The 22476-nt window shown below is 34.9% G+C and overlaps 4 protein-coding genes across 7 annotated transcripts; 1 reads left to right on the forward strand and 3 right to left on the reverse strand.

Moving 5' to 3' along the window:
- The first annotated feature begins 128 nt into the window (after positions 1–128).
- Positions 129–2577, forward strand: LOC108213871 (uncharacterized). The gene is made up of 2 exons (XM_017385659.2): positions 129–206; positions 654–2577. The coding sequence occupies exon 2, from the start codon at positions 678–680 to the stop codon at positions 2388–2390; it is 1713 nt and encodes a 570-aa protein (XP_017241148.1). The 5' UTR covers positions 129–206; positions 654–677; the 3' UTR covers positions 2391–2577.
- A 2285-nt stretch (positions 2578–4862) lies between these two features.
- LOC108211075 (probable E3 ubiquitin-protein ligase XERICO) lies at positions 4863–7105 on the reverse strand. 3 transcript variants are annotated; one of them, XM_064090782.1, is made up of 3 exons: positions 6954–7105; positions 6084–6137; positions 4863–5571 (listed from the first exon to the last, which is right to left on the reverse strand). In XM_064090782.1, exon 3 carries the CDS (start codon positions 5555–5557, stop codon positions 5099–5101), a length of 459 nt encoding a protein of 152 aa, XP_063946852.1. In that variant the 5' UTR covers positions 5558–5571; positions 6084–6137; positions 6954–7105; the 3' UTR covers positions 4863–5098. The 3 variants fall into 3 exon arrangements, with proteins under 3 accessions (XP_063946852.1, XP_063946853.1, XP_017238054.1); XM_064090783.1 differs by having other exon boundaries at positions 6910–7089; XM_017382565.2 differs by lacking the exon at positions 6954–7105 and adding an exon at positions 6756–6903.
- Positions 7106–7876: 771 nt separating this feature from the next.
- On the reverse strand, positions 7877–12601 carry LOC108211305 (zinc finger protein CONSTANS-LIKE 9). Its single transcript, XM_017382865.2, has 5 exons — positions 12443–12601; positions 10939–11657; positions 9624–9839; positions 8836–9140; positions 7877–8591 (listed from the first exon to the last, which is right to left on the reverse strand). Exons 2-5 carry the CDS (start codon positions 11500–11502, stop codon positions 8471–8473), a joined length of 1206 nt encoding a protein of 401 aa, XP_017238354.1. The 5' UTR covers positions 11503–11657; positions 12443–12601; the 3' UTR covers positions 7877–8470.
- Positions 12602–16978: 4377 nt separating this feature from the next.
- LOC108213255 (uncharacterized membrane protein At3g27390) lies at positions 16979–22222 on the reverse strand. 2 transcript variants are annotated; one of them, XM_017385030.2, is made up of 10 exons: positions 21925–22222; positions 20932–21040; positions 20592–20784; positions 20107–20243; positions 19281–19569; positions 19062–19168; positions 18695–18863; positions 18436–18610; positions 18105–18345; positions 16979–17549 (listed from the first exon to the last, which is right to left on the reverse strand). In XM_017385030.2, the coding sequence occupies exons 1-10, from the start codon at positions 22016–22018 to the stop codon at positions 17309–17311; spliced, it is 1755 nt and encodes a 584-aa protein (XP_017240519.1). In that variant the 5' UTR covers positions 22019–22222; the 3' UTR covers positions 16979–17308. The 2 variants fall into 2 exon arrangements, with proteins under 2 accessions (XP_017240519.1, XP_017240518.1); XM_017385029.2 differs by having other exon boundaries at positions 18436–18631.
- Positions 22223–22476: the final 254 nt, after the last annotated feature.

The raw sequence follows: 22476 nt of genomic DNA on the forward strand, positions 1-22476 counted from the left end.
AAAACACAACTGTCCGCATCACATAAAGAACTAAAAGCCTAAAAATCTTACATCACACAAGTACACGTGTATGCTACATAATACGCCACGTAAGCACACCCCACCCCAAAAGGATCTTTATAGTTGTAAGTTGTAACCCCCCTTCTCAGCTGATCTATCCCCTCATTACTGTAGCTCTGCATTACTCTCTCAAATGCTCATTTCAGGTACCAAATTCTCTTCATTTAGCTCTTTTTTTATCGATATATGTTTGCTTATTCATTCTTTCTCGAATACAAATTAAATTAGCGTACAAACTATAATTCCGTGATTCGTAGCGTCGTAACGATAATTTGGACTGATGTGATCGGTAATTTGTAGTAGTTTTATCGAGTCTAACAGTGAATCAAGACTCCAAGTGTATATATAGATTTTGCCAAGTGATCCTTTTTTTTTTTAAAATTTAAAATCACTGAAAAATTGTTGCACTGATTGAATTTGTTTTTAGTTTTCTTGATTATGTAATGCATGTTAGATTATTCTAAGCCACTCTGGATTTTTTTTAATAATTAAACACGCTCACGCACCCGTTTTGTTATTAACTGTAACAGAGTATTTGTTTACTAATTGGACTTATTTCGTTTCTCTGATTATGTTGTGACGATGAATCATAGGTTAAGGTGTGACTAAGATTGGAAATGTACGGAAGATCTTCGTTATATAGGACCGGGAGTTTCCGGGTGGAAAATGTGGGGCAGAATGTTCTAGCTTTGATTGGGAACCTCTGTTTCAGTTTGTTTGTTCTTGGTGTTTTGATTTTCACTTTACTTGCTACAACTTATGAGCCTGAAGATCCTATGTTTAATACCTCTAGGAAAATCACGAAATTTCTGACATCTGAATCGAATGCTACCTTTACGAAGGATAATACTAATGTTAGGACTGGTGAGGATTTTATGCCTTCGCATGAGACTGCGTATGGGAATTTTATTAATGTGAGTGATGTTGATTTAGGGGAGATAAGAATGGATGTGAATGGTGAGGAGGTACCTGAGTTTGATTGTAAGGCGGAGATGGGGAAGCCGATAGATTGTAGGGATCCGGAGGTTTTTCATTTGATGATGACAGCGGCTATAGAGCGTTTTAAGGATATACATTTTTATAAGTTTGGGAAGGCGGTTCGTGGTATGAATGATAGTTCATGTCATATGGCGTGGAGATATAGGCCTAATGAAGGGAAGGCTACTGGATTTTATAAGGATTATCGGGAATTTGTGGTTCATAGGTCGGATGATTGTAAGTTGAGTGTGGTGGGGATTGGGGGATATCATTCAGGATGGAATGCGAGGAAGAGGAAGAAGAATCAGAAAGGAGGGTTTGAAAAGAAGCGAGGAGAGGGAGATCAGCAGGGTAGTGTTGTTCCTATTTTTGGGGAAAATGTGAATGATACACTGCCGGTTGTTGAATCTGAGGAATCGTTTAGTCGTGGGAAGTACTTGTTTTACTCTGGTGGTGGAGATAGATGCAAGAGTATGGATCACTATCTGTGGAGTTTCATGTGTGCACTAGGTGAGGCTCAATACTTGAATAGGACATTGGTGATGGATATGAGTCTGTGTTTGTCTTCGATTTACACTGCCTCGGGTCTCGATGAAGAAGGGAGAGATTTCAGATTCTACTTTGACTTTGAGCACCTCAAAGAATCAGCTTCTGTGTTAGACCAGGGTCAGTTTTGGGAGGACTGGAACAAATGGCACAAGAGAAATAGATTAGGACTCCACCTTGTAGAGGATTATAGGATCACACCGAAAAAGTTAGCTGGGGTGAAGGATAGTTTAGTCATGAGGAAGTTTGGCTCAGTGGAGCCGGATAATTACTGGTACAGGGTTTGTGAAGGGGACACAGAGTCCGTCGTCCAACGGCCTTGGCATTTGATATGGAAATCCAAACGGTTGATGGACATCGTGACAACCATAACGACAAAGTTGAATTGGGATTTTGACTCTGTTCATGTTGTTAGAGGGGAGAAAGCAAGAGACAGAGATCGTTGGCCTAATCTTGCATCAGATACTTCACCTGAAGCTCTCGTATCGACCTTGCAGGACAAAATTGATTATGGAAGGAACTTGTATATTGCAACAGATGAACCAGACACGACCTTCTTTGATCCTCTAAAAGACAGGTTCAAATCTCATTTTCTTGATGACTACAGAGATCTCTGGGACGAGAATAGTGAGTGGTATTCAGAGACTACCAAGCTTAACCACGGTGTTCCTGTTGAATTTGATGGATATATGAAGGCCTCCGTTGATACAGAAATTTTCTTGAGAGGCAAAAGGCAGATCGAGACATTCAATGATCTTACTAAGGACTGCAAGGATGGTGTCAATACCTGCAGTTCGGCCAGCTGATGACTATATTGAAGGTGCACTTATAACGGGACTCTTCTTGTACTGTTTTGCTCTTTGGAACTTTTTGATCTTAAATTGTGACTGAGAAATCTAAATAGCAGTTGCACAAGTTCTGATATAAGGCGATGTTCTCTTGCTACTTGCTAGGTGTTCTTGGTTGTCATACATCGTTTCGTGTTCTATTCAATTCTCGAGTTCCTTACAGGGGGTATTTTGCTTAACCTTAATATAAGCTTAGTCTCAGACCAATGTTTTTAAGTGATGACAAACTTGATGATCATGAAGATGTCTCTTAAGAGTTTTCTGCGACATTACACTATTAAAAGTACCTGGAATATCATCGAAGAAATAAAGCATTACGAGCTTTTCTTTTTATAGTTAAAAGTTTCTCTACAGATCTTACAGAGATTTACAGATATAGTAAAAATGAAAACTGGAAAAATTCATCCTGCGTTTCATGCAAAAGCACTATAATAGTATAATCCGATGATATATTAGGCTAAAGCTACTCGAATCTCGAATAAATTCAATATCAAAAGATGCATTCGCGTTTACTCCAGCATAATATATTTGAAGGTTCGAGCATCAGTAGAAACATATGAACGCGAAAATAGTACTAATAGAAGTTCTCTCATAAACCTTAGTTGCCACTTGAAAAAAAACCATCCTTTGCATTCTCAGTAATTTCTCTAGTTTTAAAAAAGAAAACTGTACTTACAAATAATTACAGAAATACTTCCTCCGTCCCATTTTAGTTGCCACATTTCTATTTTTGTTGGTCAAATTGACCAAGTTTTGACCAAAAATTATAAGTCACTCTTTCATTATTTTAAAAAACTGAAAATTACATCTTAAAGTAGATTAAAAGTTTTTTCCAATGACATATATTTTCTATTTTTTAAATTGATAAAATATTAGTAAATTTCAGTCAAACTTTGGTCAATTTGACCGCTACAAAACCAAATGTGACAACTAAAATGATATTATTTAATGAATGATTCTGTTTATAGACTGATACAGATGTATAATCCTATAATTACTGGTCCAGGTGCAGGATTTAATAATAACCTCTAATATCTAACTGAAGAGAGTAAAAATAGGAAGTAATTGATTTTGTCAAAAAATGAATCTGCTAAATGTGGCATATTTGTTATTTCTTTCTGTCTCCTCCCTGCCATTCATCAATTAAAAGCAAGATAAAAAAAATTAGCCTGACATTTGCAAAACCCTCAAATCTATCAGCCTCAGGTAATTCTCTGTTCATCTTCATTATTCAGCCTGAATTCTGATTTTTTGTCGTCGTTGATGTGTTGTATATTTTGTTAAGCCAAACGATGATTCGAACTCGTGATCTTGATCATCGTCTGTCGGGTTGAGTCTTGCTATTAGGCTATCAATAAATCTTCAGACGCCGAATTTTAGTGGTTTTTAGATTAATTTACTGAAACGATGGTTTTTGCATTTCATATAGTTCATTTTCTTGTGATGCAATTGCTTTTAGAAAATTTATGTAGATCGGTCTCATATCGTTAATTTTTTCATAAAATCCGATGTTTTATTACTGATTTTTAACTAAAAGTTAGGATTTGATAATAAAATTTCTATTGAGTTTTGAAATTTTGCGGGTGCTGTAAGCCTGTAATCTTGGTCAGTCCCGTCTTGATTCCGTCACTGATCACAAACGAAATGCATGGCATGTTTAGTTACTCTGAAATGTTAGTTTTCCTCTAAGGCTCTAACTAGGTTGCTGTAATGGCTAGTGAAGCTTTCAGGAGGTTAGATATATCGAAAATGGGGGAACCAAGAGTAGAAGAAGCACGTCCTGAGATACCAAAACCAAAGATCTCATTGCAGAAACTAGATGTACCACAGAAGAACCCATCAGTGTCTTCACAACCTTCATCACCACAGTCCAAGGGTGTCAAGTACAACTGCTTGTGCTCGCCAACCACTCATGCCGGATCTTTCAGATGTCGACATCACAGGAACAGTATGTCGCGTCATAGCAAGTCCGTTGGCACCAAACTTAATGAGCTTGCTGGCAGCTCCTGACATAGTCGCGGTATCTGTAACTCAAGAAATCATATGTATTAAGCACTCTGATTATGCGCGTATTGGGAAAGATTTGGTTTCTTTCGTTCTGGACTCGGTTCCAGAACCAGACTAATGTGTAAAGATTTCATAATGTTGGTCTTTGTGATCTTTCTGTTATAACTGCATTTATGCTTGTTCACACATTCAACTATTCCAGTTCATTATTCTTTGTGCTCTTGGTGAAGAAAATTCAGTAGTCGAAAGCAAAACAGATGAAACTATGCTAGTTATCTCCGCGTTCCTGCATAAACCGACAAACCATAGTAAAAGCTAAACAAATTGATGTATCCTACTTCCTACCACGTCGTTATGAGTTCATCTGTTTAAAAGCTCTGTGTAATAGAGTGCCGGAAAATAGCAAAGTATACCTCATCATGCTTAGGCTCAAAAAGGGTTCTTAGGCTTAGGCAATTCCATAAAACCATCATTTGTACAAATATACCGTGTTCCTCACAAGCTCCGGATCTCGGTGAGAACAATAAAGATAGAAAAAACTATGTCATATCCAACATATAAGACTGTGTACCTGATTAAACTATACAATATACCTCACTCAAGGGGCGTCTCAACGGAACTGCTCACAGTGGGCAAGTGTCCTCATCATCCTCTGCTGCTCACATTGGGCAAGTATCCTCCTCATCTTCTGCGGGAATCATGTGCTTCCTGCAGTTCGGGCAGGTGACATTTCTATATTTCAACCACTTCTCTAGGCAACTTTTATGGAAAACATGGCCACAGGACAGGTGGTTTATCACTGCCTCTGGTTCGAATTCTGTCAAGCAAACCGAGCAGTCGTGCTCAAGCTGCTTGTCACTACAAAGTGAGTCATACTTAACAGCAGGAATTCGTTCACGGAATTCTTCAATGGAGGTTTCCAAGCAGCTCTCACAACTTCCGGACAAGTTTGTAGGACTTTCGGTAGAATACTCTTCCCATGATACGACTTGGATACCTATAGCATGAAGGATGTACCACACTATTTCCTTCACTGTAGAGATTGATTTCGCTGTGCTTACCAGGATTATGCACAACACTCCAACATCAACTGGAGACGGGTAAGGTGAAAGTCCCATATTTAATTTGAAACCTAAGTATGAGATACGTTGGCATTAGAAACCATTTCAGATTTAATAGACAGGGCAACAGAAAGAATCACCACCAGCATATATACATTAAGTTATAGGACTAGTCTATTGTTTGTGCACAAAAATGTCAAGTTAATCATTTAAACCTGACAAATAGCTAAAAGATAGGAGTTGTAAGCGTCCACTACTAATGTGTTGATGTTCACGTGCAGCAGATACACCGAATGCCTTTGTCATAACCAAAATTATTAGTGCAAAAATGAAAGAGCTCAGATTGCACAAGAAAACCCAACCAAAATTAGTCCTAAAAAGTATTTTTGAAATTCATAAATACTTTAAACAAAAATACCACTGGGGACCGAGTTTCTTTTGTCAATTGAAGGAAGTTATCACATTAGAGTTAATCAATTTACAGTGGTTCTGCCAGAACCATTAGCATGACAACTAATCATCGTCTATGAAATCAACTTGTACAAACTAAATAACTGAAAATCACAATCAGATCAGAAGCTACCTTATAAACCAGAGTTCTGACCAATACTGAGACCGCAAAATGACCACTGGTTTTCTGCAAAGAAATCATATACATCAGTCAAAAACATACATGGTATGATTACAAACTTCCCAGAAACAAATATAAATTGTAAAAGGTTCCGCAAATTCAAATAGGCATGGAACCAAATTGTCTGACAGCAATGGAATTACTAATCAGATTGGCAGAAGTACTATTTTGATAAATTCGGAGGCCTAAGTTAGTAAAATACTAAGAGGTTGAATAAGAACATATAACAAGAACCCCTCACCAATTAGCCGAAAACATTTTACAAGATAAAAAAGCTTAAGATCTTGTTGGATTTCTAGTTCTTATTACACCCCTTATCATCTTCTGCCTCTCATATAACTTACCAACAATTTTTTTTAAAAAGAACATCTTAATGCTGAATCCAATTCAAAAAACATCCTCAAGAAACACAACCAACACAACAAATCAGATATTAAGCAATTAATTCATGTCATAATTAACATAAGAACAACATGACAGAATCCAAAACAAATTTAAGATAACTAAATCCAAGAAACTAAACAAACAAATCAAAATTGCATTCCATAACTAAACAAAGTACAGTTTAAGTACATACATAGCCAAAAGACAAGAACTTTCAAGAACTAACACACAATTCATTACCTAAGATTATCAAACACACAGAAACTGAAGGCAAAATTAAAAGGGTAGCCAAGATCTGTCACAAAAACAAGTCTTGACACTAAAGTACACCAAAATCAATCATATAAATCTCTCTAAAAAGAAAAAGAGATCATAATAATAATAGATAGTTTACAATTATAGTGCAAAAGTAGCAGATAAAAAGAGGAATGGACTCACTGGGCAAGCTTCAATCAAGAATGACAGAGATTCTGTAAAATATCTATATAAAGTTACTAAAATATTAAATAGGATATTTAAGAAGATTTAAGAAAAAGGGTAGATACATAGCATAGGATGCTAAAGTAGGAAAAGATGAGACAATGCAGATAATGGATTAATGATGATGTTCTCAATTTATTGTCCTGTATATCCAAAGAGCAGTGAATTTCGGATTTTAAATAATCGGGATTTATAAATAAATTGATAGCTGAATTTTTAAAATTAGGCGACATCCAAAATCATATTTTAATTTTTTATTTAAAATAAATAATTATAAAACAAATTTTTAATTATTATTTAAATATTAGTCAGGATTGTAGTTTAAACCGAGTCGACCCGAGCCGAAGCTTATGCTCAAGGACAAGATAGAGAGGAGGCAATTGCATGATGGAACCCACCTGCCACCCATCACTACAAATCTACAAATCAGCTTGTTAGTTCGGTCCATGTTCTCTTTTCAATTTGTTTTGGCCTTTTTCCATGTTTTTAGTTGTTACACTTTTTCTTGTTTACATAAAGTAAGGTTGCTGGACTACTCTCCCTTCAATTTTAAGGATTGATATCTGGAACTGAATTATATGCAAAATTTCTTTTCTGGACATCTTAAAATTTTAGAAAAACGCAGACAATATAAATTCAGACACGCGGAAGACTCGAATTCGTGGAGGGACTAAATTTGTCGTAAGGAGTCTCTGAGAGAGAGAACTTATATTTCAGTCCCCTTATGAAATTAGCTACAATAAAATAAAGCAAGCTCAGACTGCAATTTAAAACAGACAATTTTGTTTTTCTCTGGTGGGGCTTCAAAATTAGTTAAACATTTGACTATTGTCCTCAGACCTCTACACTGTACAAATACTTTAGAAATCTCCAAAACAACAAAAGGAGAAACTGATATATTTTTATATGACTAGCAAGATTAGAAGAATTGCACATGCATAAGCATGAAACAGATCAGTTGTTCTTCACATACAAGAATAACAAGAACTTACATTCAGCAGTTCAGTACCCCTGTATAATAGGTGCAAAATTTGGTTACTTTTTGCAACAAGGAGAAGATTCTTCAAGCCTGATACTGAAATGGGTTATGCTTCGAACAAGGCCACGCGGGTTCATCCGAGCTGGGAGTTCAGGGTTCTATTGACAGGTCATTGCCCTTGGGTAAAATTATAGACTCAATAGAAATTTGCATACAATGTTTTATATTTTATGTAGTAAAGAAAAGAAACGAAGTTGTATGCCCAGTGACGTTTCAATGACTTCGCGATCCTTCTCTGTGGCAAGATCATTTTTCCTCTTGTGCGGGCTTCATGAGGCTTCCTTCTTGAATTTCAGAAGCAGAGTTTGCGTTTAAACTTTCAAGTCCACCTTTTTATGAATTTCCACATAAGCAAAGAAATTCCAAGTGATCTTCCATTTTATAACCTATCAGATATTCTTCATATGCATACATACGGTACAGTATTTTTGAAGCTTCAAGTTTTGGTCATAGGGTCATAATCGAAAGCATCGCCAGCCTTAATAAACCGCCCCTTCACACGCTTTCTTACATCTGCCCTTGCCTTGCGTGTTTCATACCTTACTCTCTTATCAAATCTATTTGCAATAAAATATAAAACAGAGTTCAATAGATGATAAAGCAAAGGCAAATAATTCAGAAGTAGCTAGATACCATCAAGCAAAGGCACATAGATAATAGTTCAACTTCAGAACTAGATGCCAGTGAAGAGAACTAAACTTTATTTTACATGCGTATGCGACAGGCACAAACACAAAGAAGCAACACAGTTGTGATTGGTCCTGATTAGTATTTTAAACTACAAAGTGAGAGTAATCTTACTTGCGCGTTTTCTTCTTTTCCTTGTAACGCTGTACAGCACTATTCCTCGTATCAGAGGTTAAGGAACTTTCAGAACCCTGGGAGCACCATGGTGGTGGCTCTCCCATGAGAAGCATTGCAGAGGCATCAGCAATTTGATCATCACTAGCATTAATGTTCTCTCCAGCGACACCAGAAAAAGAGATATTGGAGAGTTGCCTTCCAAAGCAACCACTTGGGTTGGTTTTGCAGCTCATCATGAAATCAGCACATGATGCATTGCTGCCTGTAGGCTTCATTACATTTTCCAGACCAATCAATGAGCCCTAGAAAATTCAATTGTGAGGATAGCTGGCAGAACATGTAATATGAAATAAAGAATAAATGATATATGGAATTTCAAAATCTAAATATACTTCACCAACAAAATTGCTGTTATGCAAATAATTAGGAACAGGCTATGTAACACAGACTCTTCGGTTTCAGCCTAAGTTACGGCAGTGCCTGGGTCGAACACAACTTATTACATGTTGGATCCTCTGACAGGAGGGGACACTTTCATCAGCTAAAATTCTACATGTAAAATTATTTTATGATGCAAAAAAGAAAAGGAGAAAGAAGAAGAAGAAACCTCACTGGATTCAGAGGTCTACACCTAACATGGAAGATGACGATAGAGATTGAGGAACAATCTATGTTATGCACACTCCAGGTAATTATATTCACTTGATTATAAATTATTCTTTTGACTCGTAATGGCATCAAATATTTTTAAGATATGAACTGCAAGAAAATTTATATAAACGAACCTCGGCAACATAAGCGCTCGGGGAGATGGTATTGGCACCGGTCATTCCTTTCATCTCAAACAAGCCATCAATCCCGCTGTTATCAAAAAATTGCTGCGGATCATTGTTACCCACACCAAATAGTTCTTCACATCTCTCAATATTCGAATCAAGTTCATCCATATTAAAGTCCTCATGGAAGTCATCTTCATATAGTTCAAGCTCGTCCGCTCCACTCTGTATGTACATTTAGGCAATGAGTTACTGAAACCATCACGCATACATATATGAGTGACAGGTTACGATCAAATATACAGACAAAAAATTATTATAATCCAGTGACTTAAAAAATAGAAAACAAGGCTCTAATAGTGTGATGAAGCATCATCAGTCGAGCATGTCTAAACACATACCATTTGTCTTTATATTTAGTGTCACTAGATATTCAGGATCTGGCACTCTGTGAAGTCATGTAATTAGGTAACATACTAATTACTGAATTTGGGTAGGGAAAAACATCAATCTTGGTCATTAGGAGAGATTCTGACACAATCTTATTGTCCAGAAGAACTATAGGGAAAAACTCAGATAACCACCGGAGAAAGGCTTTAAGCATATATGTTCTAATAGGTCTAGAATATGGTATGTACATTATATTTTACATCCGAGATAAGCCCATAGCTACTGCCTTCTTTCCTTGTACCTACATAGAGTTATCAGTTGTAGTGCTTCTTCAATGGGGAAATATATGATTCAACAAGTAGCAGACATCATATATGGAACCTAAAGCTTGTTTTTTATTGTGATCTTAGGGGCCAAATAACCTGGGGCCAACTTCACCATTTCTGTTTGCAGACGGTATGACTTAAAAGATTTCGAGGCAGTATACAGTTCCGTCAGTTTCAAATCTTTACTATTGTATCGCTTTAGAGAAATTTCCACAGAATATAAAACCACACGACTTTAAAGCCCAGGCAACCTTATTCCCCTGATATAAAAATTTTGTAATTCAAGAATATTTCACCAACTAAATCATGATTCATGAAAGAACAAATAAAGTGAAAGGCGAGGATTCTGTTCTCCTATTCTTCTACCTTCTCCTTATAAGGAACGGGCATCTTCTTTTGGGGTTTAACTCTGTTCATTTCACATTATAGAACTACAGATAGTAGGAGACATACAAATATACATTGTGAAACAAGATGGATATTTGTGCTTCATATGTGCACAAATTCTACATCCAACAGAATAGTAAGCAATCCTTATATCCAACATTCCAAATCCTTAGATATCCTATTTTCCTTGAAATATAATTATTCCAAGCTCATTTGTTTACCTTTGATGATGTCGGTTTTGTGAATACGCTCTGCTGATGTACAAATTTTTCGTCAAGTTGAGGCGTTGAGGGTGACTTCCAATCTTTTGAGCTATTTACATTCTGGAGATCAGTCACACTGATAGATAAACCTTTATCTTTATTGCTTCTTGCAGGGGCGTTAGCATTGGTGAGGCTGTCATCAGCGATGCTCATTGAACTCAATCCTTGCTCACAAGTAGATGCAAGAGCTGAAGGAAGATCCAAGAGAAATGACCAGATATTTGAAAGTTCATTAGCCGAAGGGCAGCCTGAGTAGCATTTAACTGCTTCCCTCTTATGTCCAGAAGCATTAACATGGGCAACCCAATCGCAATTTTGACAAAGCGATGAGCTTTCCTCTACACATCTAACAAATGCAGGTTGCAAGTTGCACCTTTCACATATAAGTGTCCTTGGATGTCGTCGTGAAAGCGGATTGGCTGAATGAACAGTACGGTCACATGATAAGCATAGGCAGGCTGCATCAGATTGACAGTACACCATTGATCTTTCTTCCCCGCAAAAATCACACATATAACCCATGTTTCACCCAACTTAACACACTTCTGGATCAAAATTGTAAATAGTAACTCAACTTGCAAAAATATTAACTTTGAAGCCAATTGACATGCATCCACCAGTAGTAATTACCGCCTAAACCCCGCAAACTGCCACGATAAATCTCAACTGAAAAATCCCTGCAACCGAAAAACACAGAGCAAAAGATATATTACTTGAAATTTCAAGAACTTTCAGCATAGACAATGAGATAACCTTTACTAACTCAGTATATATTCTACAGCACACAGAAATTAAGAAAAAGGGTTGCTCAAAATTTCAGGTCAAATGTCAGAGATCTTAAAAGAAAGATACTTCTGATCAAAATGATTGTTTAAACATTAAAGATGAAATGCTAAAAGATACTAAAGCAAAATAAAAGTGGCCCTCAAAACAAACAAAAAAACAAGCATCTACACAAATGAATTCAAAAAGTGCAAAGAATCAGAACACTGTCAACATGCTCAGTGTTCAAAATTCCTAGGAATCACAGACAAGAATAAAGAATATATTTCTGTGAAAAAACAAGAGATAAAGTAGAAGAATTTTTCCACTTTATTTCCTTATCTCTATGTATGCATAGTGATTTCCAAGAGGTAGAAATTACAAAACTTAAACTTTTCTCACAAAATAATGACAAACAAAATAAAAATCATCCACAACACCAAAAAGAAGCATATAGCAGGCAAGTACACCAGAAACAAGAGACTTTGTATTACATAGAAAAGCTCATCTATATAAACACTTTAATTAGATATGAGCCTGTATAAACATTAAAGGTGTAATCTTTATGCAGTTTTATAGAAAACAACTTTTGGGTCTCATAAACAGATCATCAAACACCAAGAAAACAAGAATCTCAACCCAGAAAGAAAATTCAGTAATATCAAAATATAAACACAAAAACAAAGAAGCCAGAGCTTACCTAATTGAACTTCACAGATTGATTTGCATCTGTTCTCTTACAAAGATCAGACCTTTTGAGAATCTTCTTTTCAGCTTAGAAGTGATTTGTTTTGTGGGTGTCCAAAATTTGTTATGACAGAACTGTAACATGAAAGGTAAGATACTAAGATGATATCTATGACACTTATTTATAATGATTAAATATTGTAAGAGGATAAAAAGTGCAAGGGTTGAGGTGGGCTGCAGTCACTATCTTGCTACTGAAAGTTTAGGTTCGCACTTACGCTTTTGGGCCCACTTGTACTAAGAAAGTTGCACTTTTCACATTATAAAAAGTTAAAGTAGTCGAAGTATATTTTGTACAAGTGTTTATATTAGTAGATATTATAATAGTAGTCGCGCTTTAAAATAAAATCATAAAACCAATAAAATTTTGTCGAATCTTATATTTTACGTATATTATCATAATCTAAATCTAAATACATATTTTACATCATTATTTGTGTTCAAAAGTATTTTCAAAATAATAAACAATGCTTGTTTTTTCTTAAGATATATTCCCTTGTCCCCAAGTAGTTTACCTTGAGTACAAGAGTTTTGCATGTATTCTAGTGTTCCCGGAAAACATAGTCCTGTAACTCATTTTTTAATCATTTTTTTTTAAAAATAAAAATTTGATGTTTGAATTTTTTTATACAAAAAGAAAATCTCAAAAATAAGTTATGGAACTATGTTTTATAAGTTTTAAAATTCATATCGAGTAATAAAAATACTGTAAAGAAATGAGAGTGACGGAGTGAGTATAACTAATAATAGACTGCCTGCCGAAGTACCTATGTCAATGTGAAATTTTCTTTTAAATATAGTAAATCTTTATTTTAGGTTTAAAAAAAACCTGAGCCAAACATGTCTAATCTGATTTTGAGTTTTTACGCATTAATCCTGAAAAAAATAAATTGAATGACTCATGCAGTTCAACAATTTAGAGCATAACGATGACGTGCATGAAATATCAAATGATACTCTTTCTGTTTGCATTTATATAGATGGTTTAATTTTACGTATTACTGCTGTCTCCTGACTTGTTAGTTTATATTAATATTTTAAGAAAAGGTGAACAAAAATTGTTATACATATTTATTTATGAAAAAAAATAAAAAATAAGTTAAATTATCGATGCGAGACTCATGAAAATGTATAGATTAATGTATTGTACAGTTTAACTACCAAAACCAAACAGAATCACCCAACTTCTTCATCATCATGTACCTCTTGCGATTAGGAATTGAAGTTGATAGATGGCTAATTGTTGGTACTCTAATTCATAACCAAACCAGCGGCATATTAATTTGTTAAAAATATCTAGCTACTTTGAAAGGGTAAACAAGTTTGGTGACAAAATTTAGAGTTAACATAATAAATTGATTATTATTAATTTTTATTTGTGTTTTTATCGAAAAAGGGTAGAGCAGAAGCTCCTCTTGATTTCTTATTGAACATTCACTATCATATTTTGCTGTATCTTGTGACATGAAAAAAATGAATTTTTGTTTAATCAAGTTCAAATTTCTTTTGATGACTCAAATATTTCAAAATATAAAAATTATGGCAACCTAATCTTTTTTCCAGTTGAAAACATTTTTAATTTGGTCATTCATTTAAACTATAGGTTTAATAAATTTCGGGATTAGCAAAAAGTGAACGGATGAATGTAAAATAAATACTTCTTGTGGTTAATTATATAAGTCGTTTATATATTGAAGAGGTTTGATCATATATCTAAATTTGATATTTTTAATTTTTTGTGAATAAAAATATTTGTGTTATATTTTTTTCAGAAAATGATTTCTTTTAAAAAAATCAACATATGATCAAATCTATATGTAAAAAGTCAAACTACTTGTATAGTGGATATGAGTGAGTACTCAGTTCATGTTTATTACTCCCTTCCTCTGTTTCTTAATACTTTTCTCGTTTCTCTTTTCACATTTGCCGACACACACTTTTGATCATTAATATCTTTAATTTCATACTAGTATTAAATATAAAAACTTCACTGTATTAAAGTACTCACAAATACGAATCCAACAAGATCACTCGTGACTATATTTAGTATTATAGATTAGATGTAAATTAATAATTTATCTTATGTTAGGAACGATACCGATATATCAAAGGAGAGAAGCTTTTAGAGACGGAGGGAGTATTGATACACGCTAAAAAGTTGTCTTTTTTTCATGAACTGACAGGTGGCTGTCAGTTTTATTTCCCTTTAAAGACGATGACATGATAACATAAAACATGCCAAAAAAGGCATTAGAACTATTGTCAGTTTTTTCAAAATAGTGAACTAGGTACAGATGAGTAAAGAAAACTGAAACACGCTTTTTCAGCTAATTCTTGATTTCTGTCGTTATTAAGACATTAAACCAAACCGTTAACCATACGTGATCTATGTGTTTTATAATGAAGTTTCATGTACTTAATTAGAGTTGCTCCACGTCAATTCAGTCCAATAATAAACTTCCGGAATGATCACGGCATAGCTTGGCATTATATCGAACGAGTCACTCCGTCAAGTTTTCGATATTTTTTAGATCGGCAAGTTTGAATTTAAAATTTAGGATAAAGTGCCTCAACTCTCAGTTAATATTATCAAATTTTATATCAAATTATTTATTAATGACCAAGTTGGATCACTATGAAGTTGAACAATGATAATTTTACTTTTTGAAAATTATAGACTTTTGGCTTTTGTTGGAAGATTAGAAATTTAGGTACGATGTCTCACAGTAACAGTTTGGCTCTTCCTATATTATCTTTTGCTGGGAATTATAAGAGTTTATTTAAATTGGAATGTAATCAGTGAATTTTTTTACAATAAATCGATGAAGCTAAAATTGGTAAGTGTGTTTTGTCAATTGTGATGTTGAGTGGCCTCAACTCTCAAGCAATCTGGTAATTCTGGTTAACTAATAGACCATTACCAGAAACAAAGTACCAACAAATTACAGATATTTTGCCCTCTACACATTTTTGCCATGGGTTTCTATCCACCAACTTTATAGTTTTCCTAAAACTAGCATAAAATTTTTCAGATAATTAATGTACTTGTGCACTTTCTGTTGTGGCACGGCTTAATATTGCAGACAGAGTCTAGTAACAGAGTTAGTTTTCTCTGATTACACTCCGAGTCCGAGCATGTGCTGAACTCGACTAAGTCTAGTAACAGAGGCAGTTTTCTCTGGTTCTAGCTGTCTTAGTCGTCGATCCGAGCATGTGCTCAACTCGACTAAAACCCAAGAGGGGTTCAAACATGTTGAAACGTAACATAGAGTAATGCAAGTGCTAATAACTCGACTCAGATTACCTCACACTGCAAACTCTTGCTACAATCATCTGAATTCTGAACTGAACTTGGTTAACTCTGCAACATGTAGATGGATGTATGAATAATACTCATGTAAAATACCAAGAAAGTGAACAATGTGACGACAAAGTAGACCTAACATCAATAACCAAAGTTAAAAGGCAAGGGCAAGGACAAATACCAAAATTCACAACCTAGAGGAGATTCACAGATACCTGCTTACACAAGGCTAGTTGTTAGCACACAAGTTATGTTGTCAATGATGATGATGATTACGTCGACTGTGATATATCAGCAGAAACCGTGAGGTCAAGTTTGGCGACCTCAAGTTTCGTGAGGCAGTGCAATGCACATCCCAACTGAAGCGATATTTTGATCTAAAGGAATGGAAGGAAGCTAGGAAATCATCTAGCTACTAGCACAAGAAATAGAAAAAAACAATGAATATCATCCACTGCCTAATAAAAGAGTTCAACTCCCTTTGGTCAAAAGGAATGGAAAGAAACTTGAAACATCTCCCAAACTAACTTCAACTAGGGTGCCTTTATTAGGGGTGCCAATCCAAACTGAAATAATAGTTCCAACCTGTTTTAGCAATAGCAAAGTGATGAAACTAGGAACGTCTACTCAACAAACCTCGAAACTACTATTCAACACATAAAAGACAAGTTTTGCATGTGATCTTATTGGTACTTTTTCCATTCATTTCCTCTCCATTCTACAAAACTACAAATTACATATTTGACTTCATAATTCACATACATGAAAGATATTTATCAAGTTCTTAGGCAGTAGCTACAAAAAAAGTACATAGACGAGGTGAACGTTCCAGATTCATTTCCTCATTACAAAGAAAGACAATAGTTCGCACCACATCTTGGATCACAGAAAAAAACACACAACCTCAAATAAATGAGAAGTAGAAAAATGAAATCTGGAAGGGTAGCATTTAAACAGCAAATACAAAAGCAACATGCCAACAACGATTCTTAGCAGCAACAACTCTACGACGCTGCCCAAAAATTCATAATCAATGCCATAACCATACTGTATCACAAACAGATGAAGTTGCTGCCAAAATCTATAGCTACCGACAAGGCACAGCTTGACTTGTTACTATCAGGTATGCTGCCAGAAATTTGTTCACCGTGCAGGAAAAAAGTAAAGCACCATAATAGATATAGATAATTTAAAAAAACTGTTATTATATAATAATTTAATTAGGTATTGACTATTACTCATAATACAGAAAAGATACTCGAAATACCAATTATCTGAAGTGTTCCTACGTAGTAATACAATAATACGGCTTTTCATGTGCGAACAGCAGCACTTGCAGCAAGGCATGTTGCTTGCAGCATATGTATGAATAAGTGGAACATCATATAATACAGATAATTAACTAATGTTCTACTTTTGCCATAGTAATATATTTTTCAGTTTCCGACTATAATCACTTAATAAGTAACAAGTGCAATTCTCAAGTGCATCCCCAGCATTTCGTAGTTTCATATTTCATACCATCTCTGTATGATCGGTTTTGTCCTGGCTGCTAGTCTCAGCAGTGGTGCCCTTATCCTTTTTATGACCTCTTCCAAGGAAAAGTCTTACCCTGCGCTTGGGTTTTACATTTGTTCCATCCTGATCTGCTTCCTGACCAGTTTGAATAACTTCCAAATACAGAACCTTCACTAAATTCCTGAAACGACGCCTAAATGTTGGCATTCGTGACATGAAAGCAACAATACCCTGCAGTCTGTCGCAAAACAATTATGATTTAGATATCTCTGGGATCCGCTTGACACTTTATTAACAATTAAGAACTATAACCACTTGCAACATAATGAATATATAGTGTAATGAAATGGTTTCATGACACCACTCTGAAATCAGCACACCGCAAATAACTCAAATAATAAATACCATACATGTAATTAGTCAAATTAAACTTGCAGGACTAGTAACACCAAAGTTCGAACAACTTTAAAGAGATATATGTTTGATGTAGTCTAAAATGTATCTAATAGTGTTCTGTACATCTTTATTTTGTTTAAGAAATTGCTGCAACATAGAAAGCAATTCAGAAATTTTCAGGATTCATATTTATTTGTATCTTAAAAAGAACCCCCCACCCCCCACCCCCCCCCAAAAAAAAAAAATAATAATAATTAACACAGAAATGGACCTAGTATTGTGCAATCACACCGACTACCACATGAGGTTCTTATAAAATTTGATTTGTTTGGTATACTTAAAGAGCAATGAGGAAACATATATGATATAGTGAGACAAATCTTTTACTACGTTTTACCTCCTAATTATTGATTGCAATTGTGCTCTTCTCACGGTATCAGATGATGGAAAACCAGAGTCATTCCAATCCTCAGTTTTTTCATTTTTGTAGCCCATTACAAGCTTTCTAAGACAGATTTCTTCATTTGATTCTAACTTCATTCCCTTGATTTGCTCCTTCATGATTAATAAAGGTCCAACAAACCACTCAAACATCTTATCCCTAGGCCAATTAGTCGCTGTTAGCTGGATGTCATCAGCTGAAAAGTGAAAAGTAATATGATTATTGTAACTACAACTAAAGATTATATAAAGGAAAAATCAAAGATGAAGAGTTTAGGAAGACATACAAATCAACAAACCAGGAGATTCTGACTTTGCAGAAGCAAGCAAACACTGCAGAATGGTCCAGGTAGGTAATTTGATCCCCAACTTCTTACAATTTCCCTTCACTATGCACTCCGCAATATCTTTGACATCTAGCAAACCATCACGAAGTAGTATCCTACCATTCACTTCACAGGACTTGAACAACCAATCCCAGACCTGTTATATTCTACTGTAAATTTACTTTTTAATTTTGACAAAAATATTCAGGGGTCAACTCACCTGTACGAGTGTATACTGTTGAATACCCCACTTCATCGTTCTTGATCGCTGAGAAACAAGTTTGGTGCTTTGAAAACCTTCCCTCTCATTCTTCTCAACAGTATCATTGTCAATGGACTTCAACCTTTCAATGCTACTAGGAGGGCCTATGTTTCTACGATATTTTGGCCTAGCTGCCAGAAGACTTTATGAGTCAAATTGTTGATTAACAACATTTCTATTATTATCTTTTGTGCAGTAATATGTAATTGTATTTTATTTTCAACTGCACAGGCTAATAAAAGATTTGCCGAATCCTGATAAGAGAGGATGGAAAAACCAAATATGTATAGTCATTTTGCAACACAATTGAAATCATGCATGCTACCTTGGAAAACAGGATCCTTCCCTGAGATAAAGCATGTCATTCGTATATTCATCAAACAATGAAACCACTGCTATTATAAATGCCAGTCCCATCTGAAGTGAATCCTCCTGAGAACGTATGAACCACATGCAAGTTAAAGCTCCATACAATAATGATGGACACAATAAAAGCTGTGTGAAAAGACAAGCTACTAAGTTTAAAATATAAAATTCATTAGACCTGCTGAACAATAACCCCACTATAGAGCCCAAGGAAGAAGCTGGAGAAAAAAGCACCGATAAAAGCTCCCACTACAGCAAGCGGCCAGAGGATGATAGCAAGTCCTGCAAATGGAACACATACCGTCTCTAGGAACGGCCCTTCTCTTCCTACCAAGTCTTCGAATAGTCTTTTCCATCCTCTGTACAACATATATGGGGATTTCCAGAGAGCAATAGCCGTAATCAAGGGCACATCCACTGGCACGGCAAGTACCATAACGAGCAGGGACTGTGGGAGCTTTAACAACCTGTATTAAAGATTTTGCGAATTAATCTCGCAACTGTTAAATAGGGGTTTAAGCAAATCACCTTATACTTAAAATTTTTCTAATCGAACTTAACTTTGTTTAAGAGAATAGCTGAACATCAGATTTTTTTACAAACACAGGATATAATATCGACATGCAAGTTGAAAACAAACAACTAAATAATTGAATACAAATGGCCAATACGACTCTAGTAAAAACTGCTTGTTATTTTGATTACGTGCACTGTTGATTTAAGTTCGTGTCAGTTATGCGGGTAACTATAACCTTAAGATGTTTTAGACTTATCTAGTATGACCAGACCAGCATGGATAGAAAGGAAACAAGTCAAAATACTATCCTGCTCTATTCCCATCAACCTTTATTATATAAAACACACACACACACACACACATATCATAATTCTTTCCAAATCCAAATCACATTTCTTTTTTGAGTCGAGGCGCAATATGCTTTGTGCACTATATGTCTTAACAAACAAATATCAGAGTAAAGTAAATGAAAATGAAAATCACTTACTTGATGTCAATAGGATTTTCATCGGCAGGTATTTCTTCAATCAGTTCATCCATGTAAGAAAAGTAAGAGTGAAAACAAAAATCTGTGAAATCTCGTACAACTGTGCAGCTCCCCTCAATTGTGGGAATGATACCATCCTGACAATAAGCATTAGCTAAAGGAATTAGCGCAAGACATTTAACAAACACACTTATTCGAGGGCTACTAAGGCTCAAGTAATCAAGTTACCATAAGTTGATGAGGATATTGACTACTTAATAACTTGAAACTTATAAACCTACCAGTATTTACAAAACATTATCACGACATTCAGAACTAAAAATGTAAATATTATCAAACTATGTATTGGATTCTGAAATTAGTTTTGACACTGCTTTTGCTTATCTGATGAAGACTAAGACAAGAAAGCCATATAATGATCTTCCAATAAAAAGGAAACCTTGCTGTAGATATAGGAAAGATGTAGTAAAAAAGGAAAGACTCACAATGAAACAATGTAGCATTTTCTCTGTAGTGTTACGTCCTATGAACTCGAAAGTTGCAATTAAAGGTGCAAAGAATCCATAAGCAATTCCTCCAAGGATGCTTGCGACAATCACAATGATCGGCCATAGGAATAAAGGCGGCGGGAGACAAAGCACTAAGATAAACTTTAGAACCCATCCAAGCCTCTTTGTTCTGAATTCAGAGAAACTGTAAGAGCTACATACGTACATATAAAGTGCTTACAGACAGCCATTCCTACTTTTTACATATATGTCGAGTGTGTGCTACAAATTTATTTGAACACATCAAAACCATTGGAACTGAGAATTAATGGCCTACTTTATAACACAGTAGTAAGTCCATATGCAATGTGCAGGCCATAGCCCAATTACAATAGCTGAATCTCCGATGGCAATGATTCCTGCTGCAATGGGACATACGATCGCCCCTATCAAAACAACAGATAATTTTGAATTTAGATTTATTCACATTACATTGTGTACACATGCCCATACCATGCACACAACTCCTAAAGTGAGGAAGATGAAAGCTATCCTGTGAAACTAACAGGCTGGACATTACAATAACATAATGCAACTTTTCACCATAATAGACAAAATAGTTAAGAATAACGCATATAGTCAAAGCCTCAGTGGAGGTCTTGGACGTAAAAATTCCAGTATCAGATCGAGTCAACAGAAAGAAAAGAGATAGAAAGAGATTGCAATCTACCATTAGAATATGCATTCGAATAAAACTGATTGTCTATGTAAGTATGTATAAACAAAAACAGAATCATGACAATATTTCTTAAATTGTTCCATAATTATCTTCTATAGTTCTAGTTTCTAGATATAACAAATGTACTATTTAAATTAAACATTCCTTAGACTAATCGGAATGAACGAAATTAGGTAGGAATTAATTTGTACTAATTTGTGAATGGAATGGAAAATCATAATTTTACTTCGTTTCGTACATTCCCCTTGTACAAATTCAAAAAAGAACTCAACTCCTCTAGTTTTAAGATGAATTCTCATACATATATAGTTTCTACTCATAAACTTGAGCAAATCTCCGAATAAAAAAATTGAACACTCTCATTTTGTCCCTCTTGAATAATGCTAAAAACAACCCAACTAACATCAACTACATAAACCTACTTTAAATATCTGAATTAGAACTAAATATATATTGGTAACTTTATAAGAGCTGGATTTACAATTAAATCTAATTAAACAGATGCATAAATATTTATTATGAATATGCATGTCGGCATGAGAGAGGGGGAGAGAGGGAAAGAGGGAAAGAGAGAGAGAGAGAGATTAGTACCTTTGAGAAGACCAAGGAGGAAGAGAAGAAAGAAGAAAGGGAGGAAGGTGATAAATCTCCAAAGAGTATTGAAAAACCCAACAGGAACATCCATAGCTCCCAAACCCTCTTAGCTCTTACTTCAACACCTTCAAACTAGCTAACTAAACTTGTTCTTTACTTAATGCTCTACAGAAAGCAGTAAATCTACTGTCTCTTTCCCAACTTACAGAAATCTTGAACAAGGCAGAGAGACAAGAAAACATAGGCTAATTAATCCAATATTTTCTTCCTCCTATTTTATGTGAATAATAGTCCCCGGAGTCCGTCCCAATTTATATGTCTCGATTTTTTATGGTCAAATTAATCAAATTTTGACAGATAATTAGTAATAATTCTTACATGATATTGATATTGAAAATCGCAAATATATATTTTAAAATAGAATAGATGTAGATTTTAGTAATATATTTTTCATAATTTTTTTCAATTATTTTATATATGTAAATTTCAGTCAAAATTTTGTCAATTTGACTACAAAAAATAAACAAGACAGATACATTAAGACGGAGA

Source organism: Daucus carota, chromosome 3 (genome assembly GCF_001625215.2).
Source record: "Daucus carota subsp. sativus chromosome 3, DH1 v3.0, whole genome shotgun sequence".
NCBI classification, from domain to species: domain Eukaryota; kingdom Viridiplantae; phylum Streptophyta; class Magnoliopsida; order Apiales; family Apiaceae; genus Daucus; species Daucus carota.

Bases quoted from the DNA above. Each gene is read 5' to 3' on its own strand.
- LOC108213871 (XM_017385659.2), top strand. From the start codon at position 678: ATGTACGGAAGATCTTCGTTATATAGGACCGGGAGTTTCCGGGTGGAA.
- LOC108211075 (XM_064090782.1), bottom strand. From the start codon at position 5,557: ATGGGACTTTCACCTTACCCGTCTCCAGTTGATGTTGGAGTGTTGTGC.
- LOC108211305 (XM_017382865.2), bottom strand. From the start codon at position 11,502: ATGGGTTATATGTGTGATTTTTGCGGGGAAGAAAGATCAATGGTGTAC. The intron at 9,840-10,938 runs GTAAACAAATGA...ATGTACATACAG, and splicing joins CAAAACCGACATCATCAAAG to AGTGGAGCGGACGAGCTTGA. The intron at 9,141-9,623 runs GTTCGTTTATAT...TGAATTTTCTAG, and splicing joins CGAGCGCTTATGTTGCCGAG to GGCTCATTGATTGGTCTGGA.
- LOC108213255 (XM_017385029.2), bottom strand. From the start codon at position 22,018: ATGGATGTTCCTGTTGGGTTTTTCAATACTCTTTGGAGATTTATCACC. The intron at 20,244-20,591 runs GTGAGTCTTTCC...GCTTATTGTCAG, and splicing joins AAATGCTACATTGTTTCATT to GATGGTATCATTCCCACAAT. The intron at 18,864-19,061 runs GTAGCATGCATG...TCTGGCAGCTAG, and splicing joins GAAGGATCCTGTTTTCCAAG to GCCAAAATATCGTAGAAACA.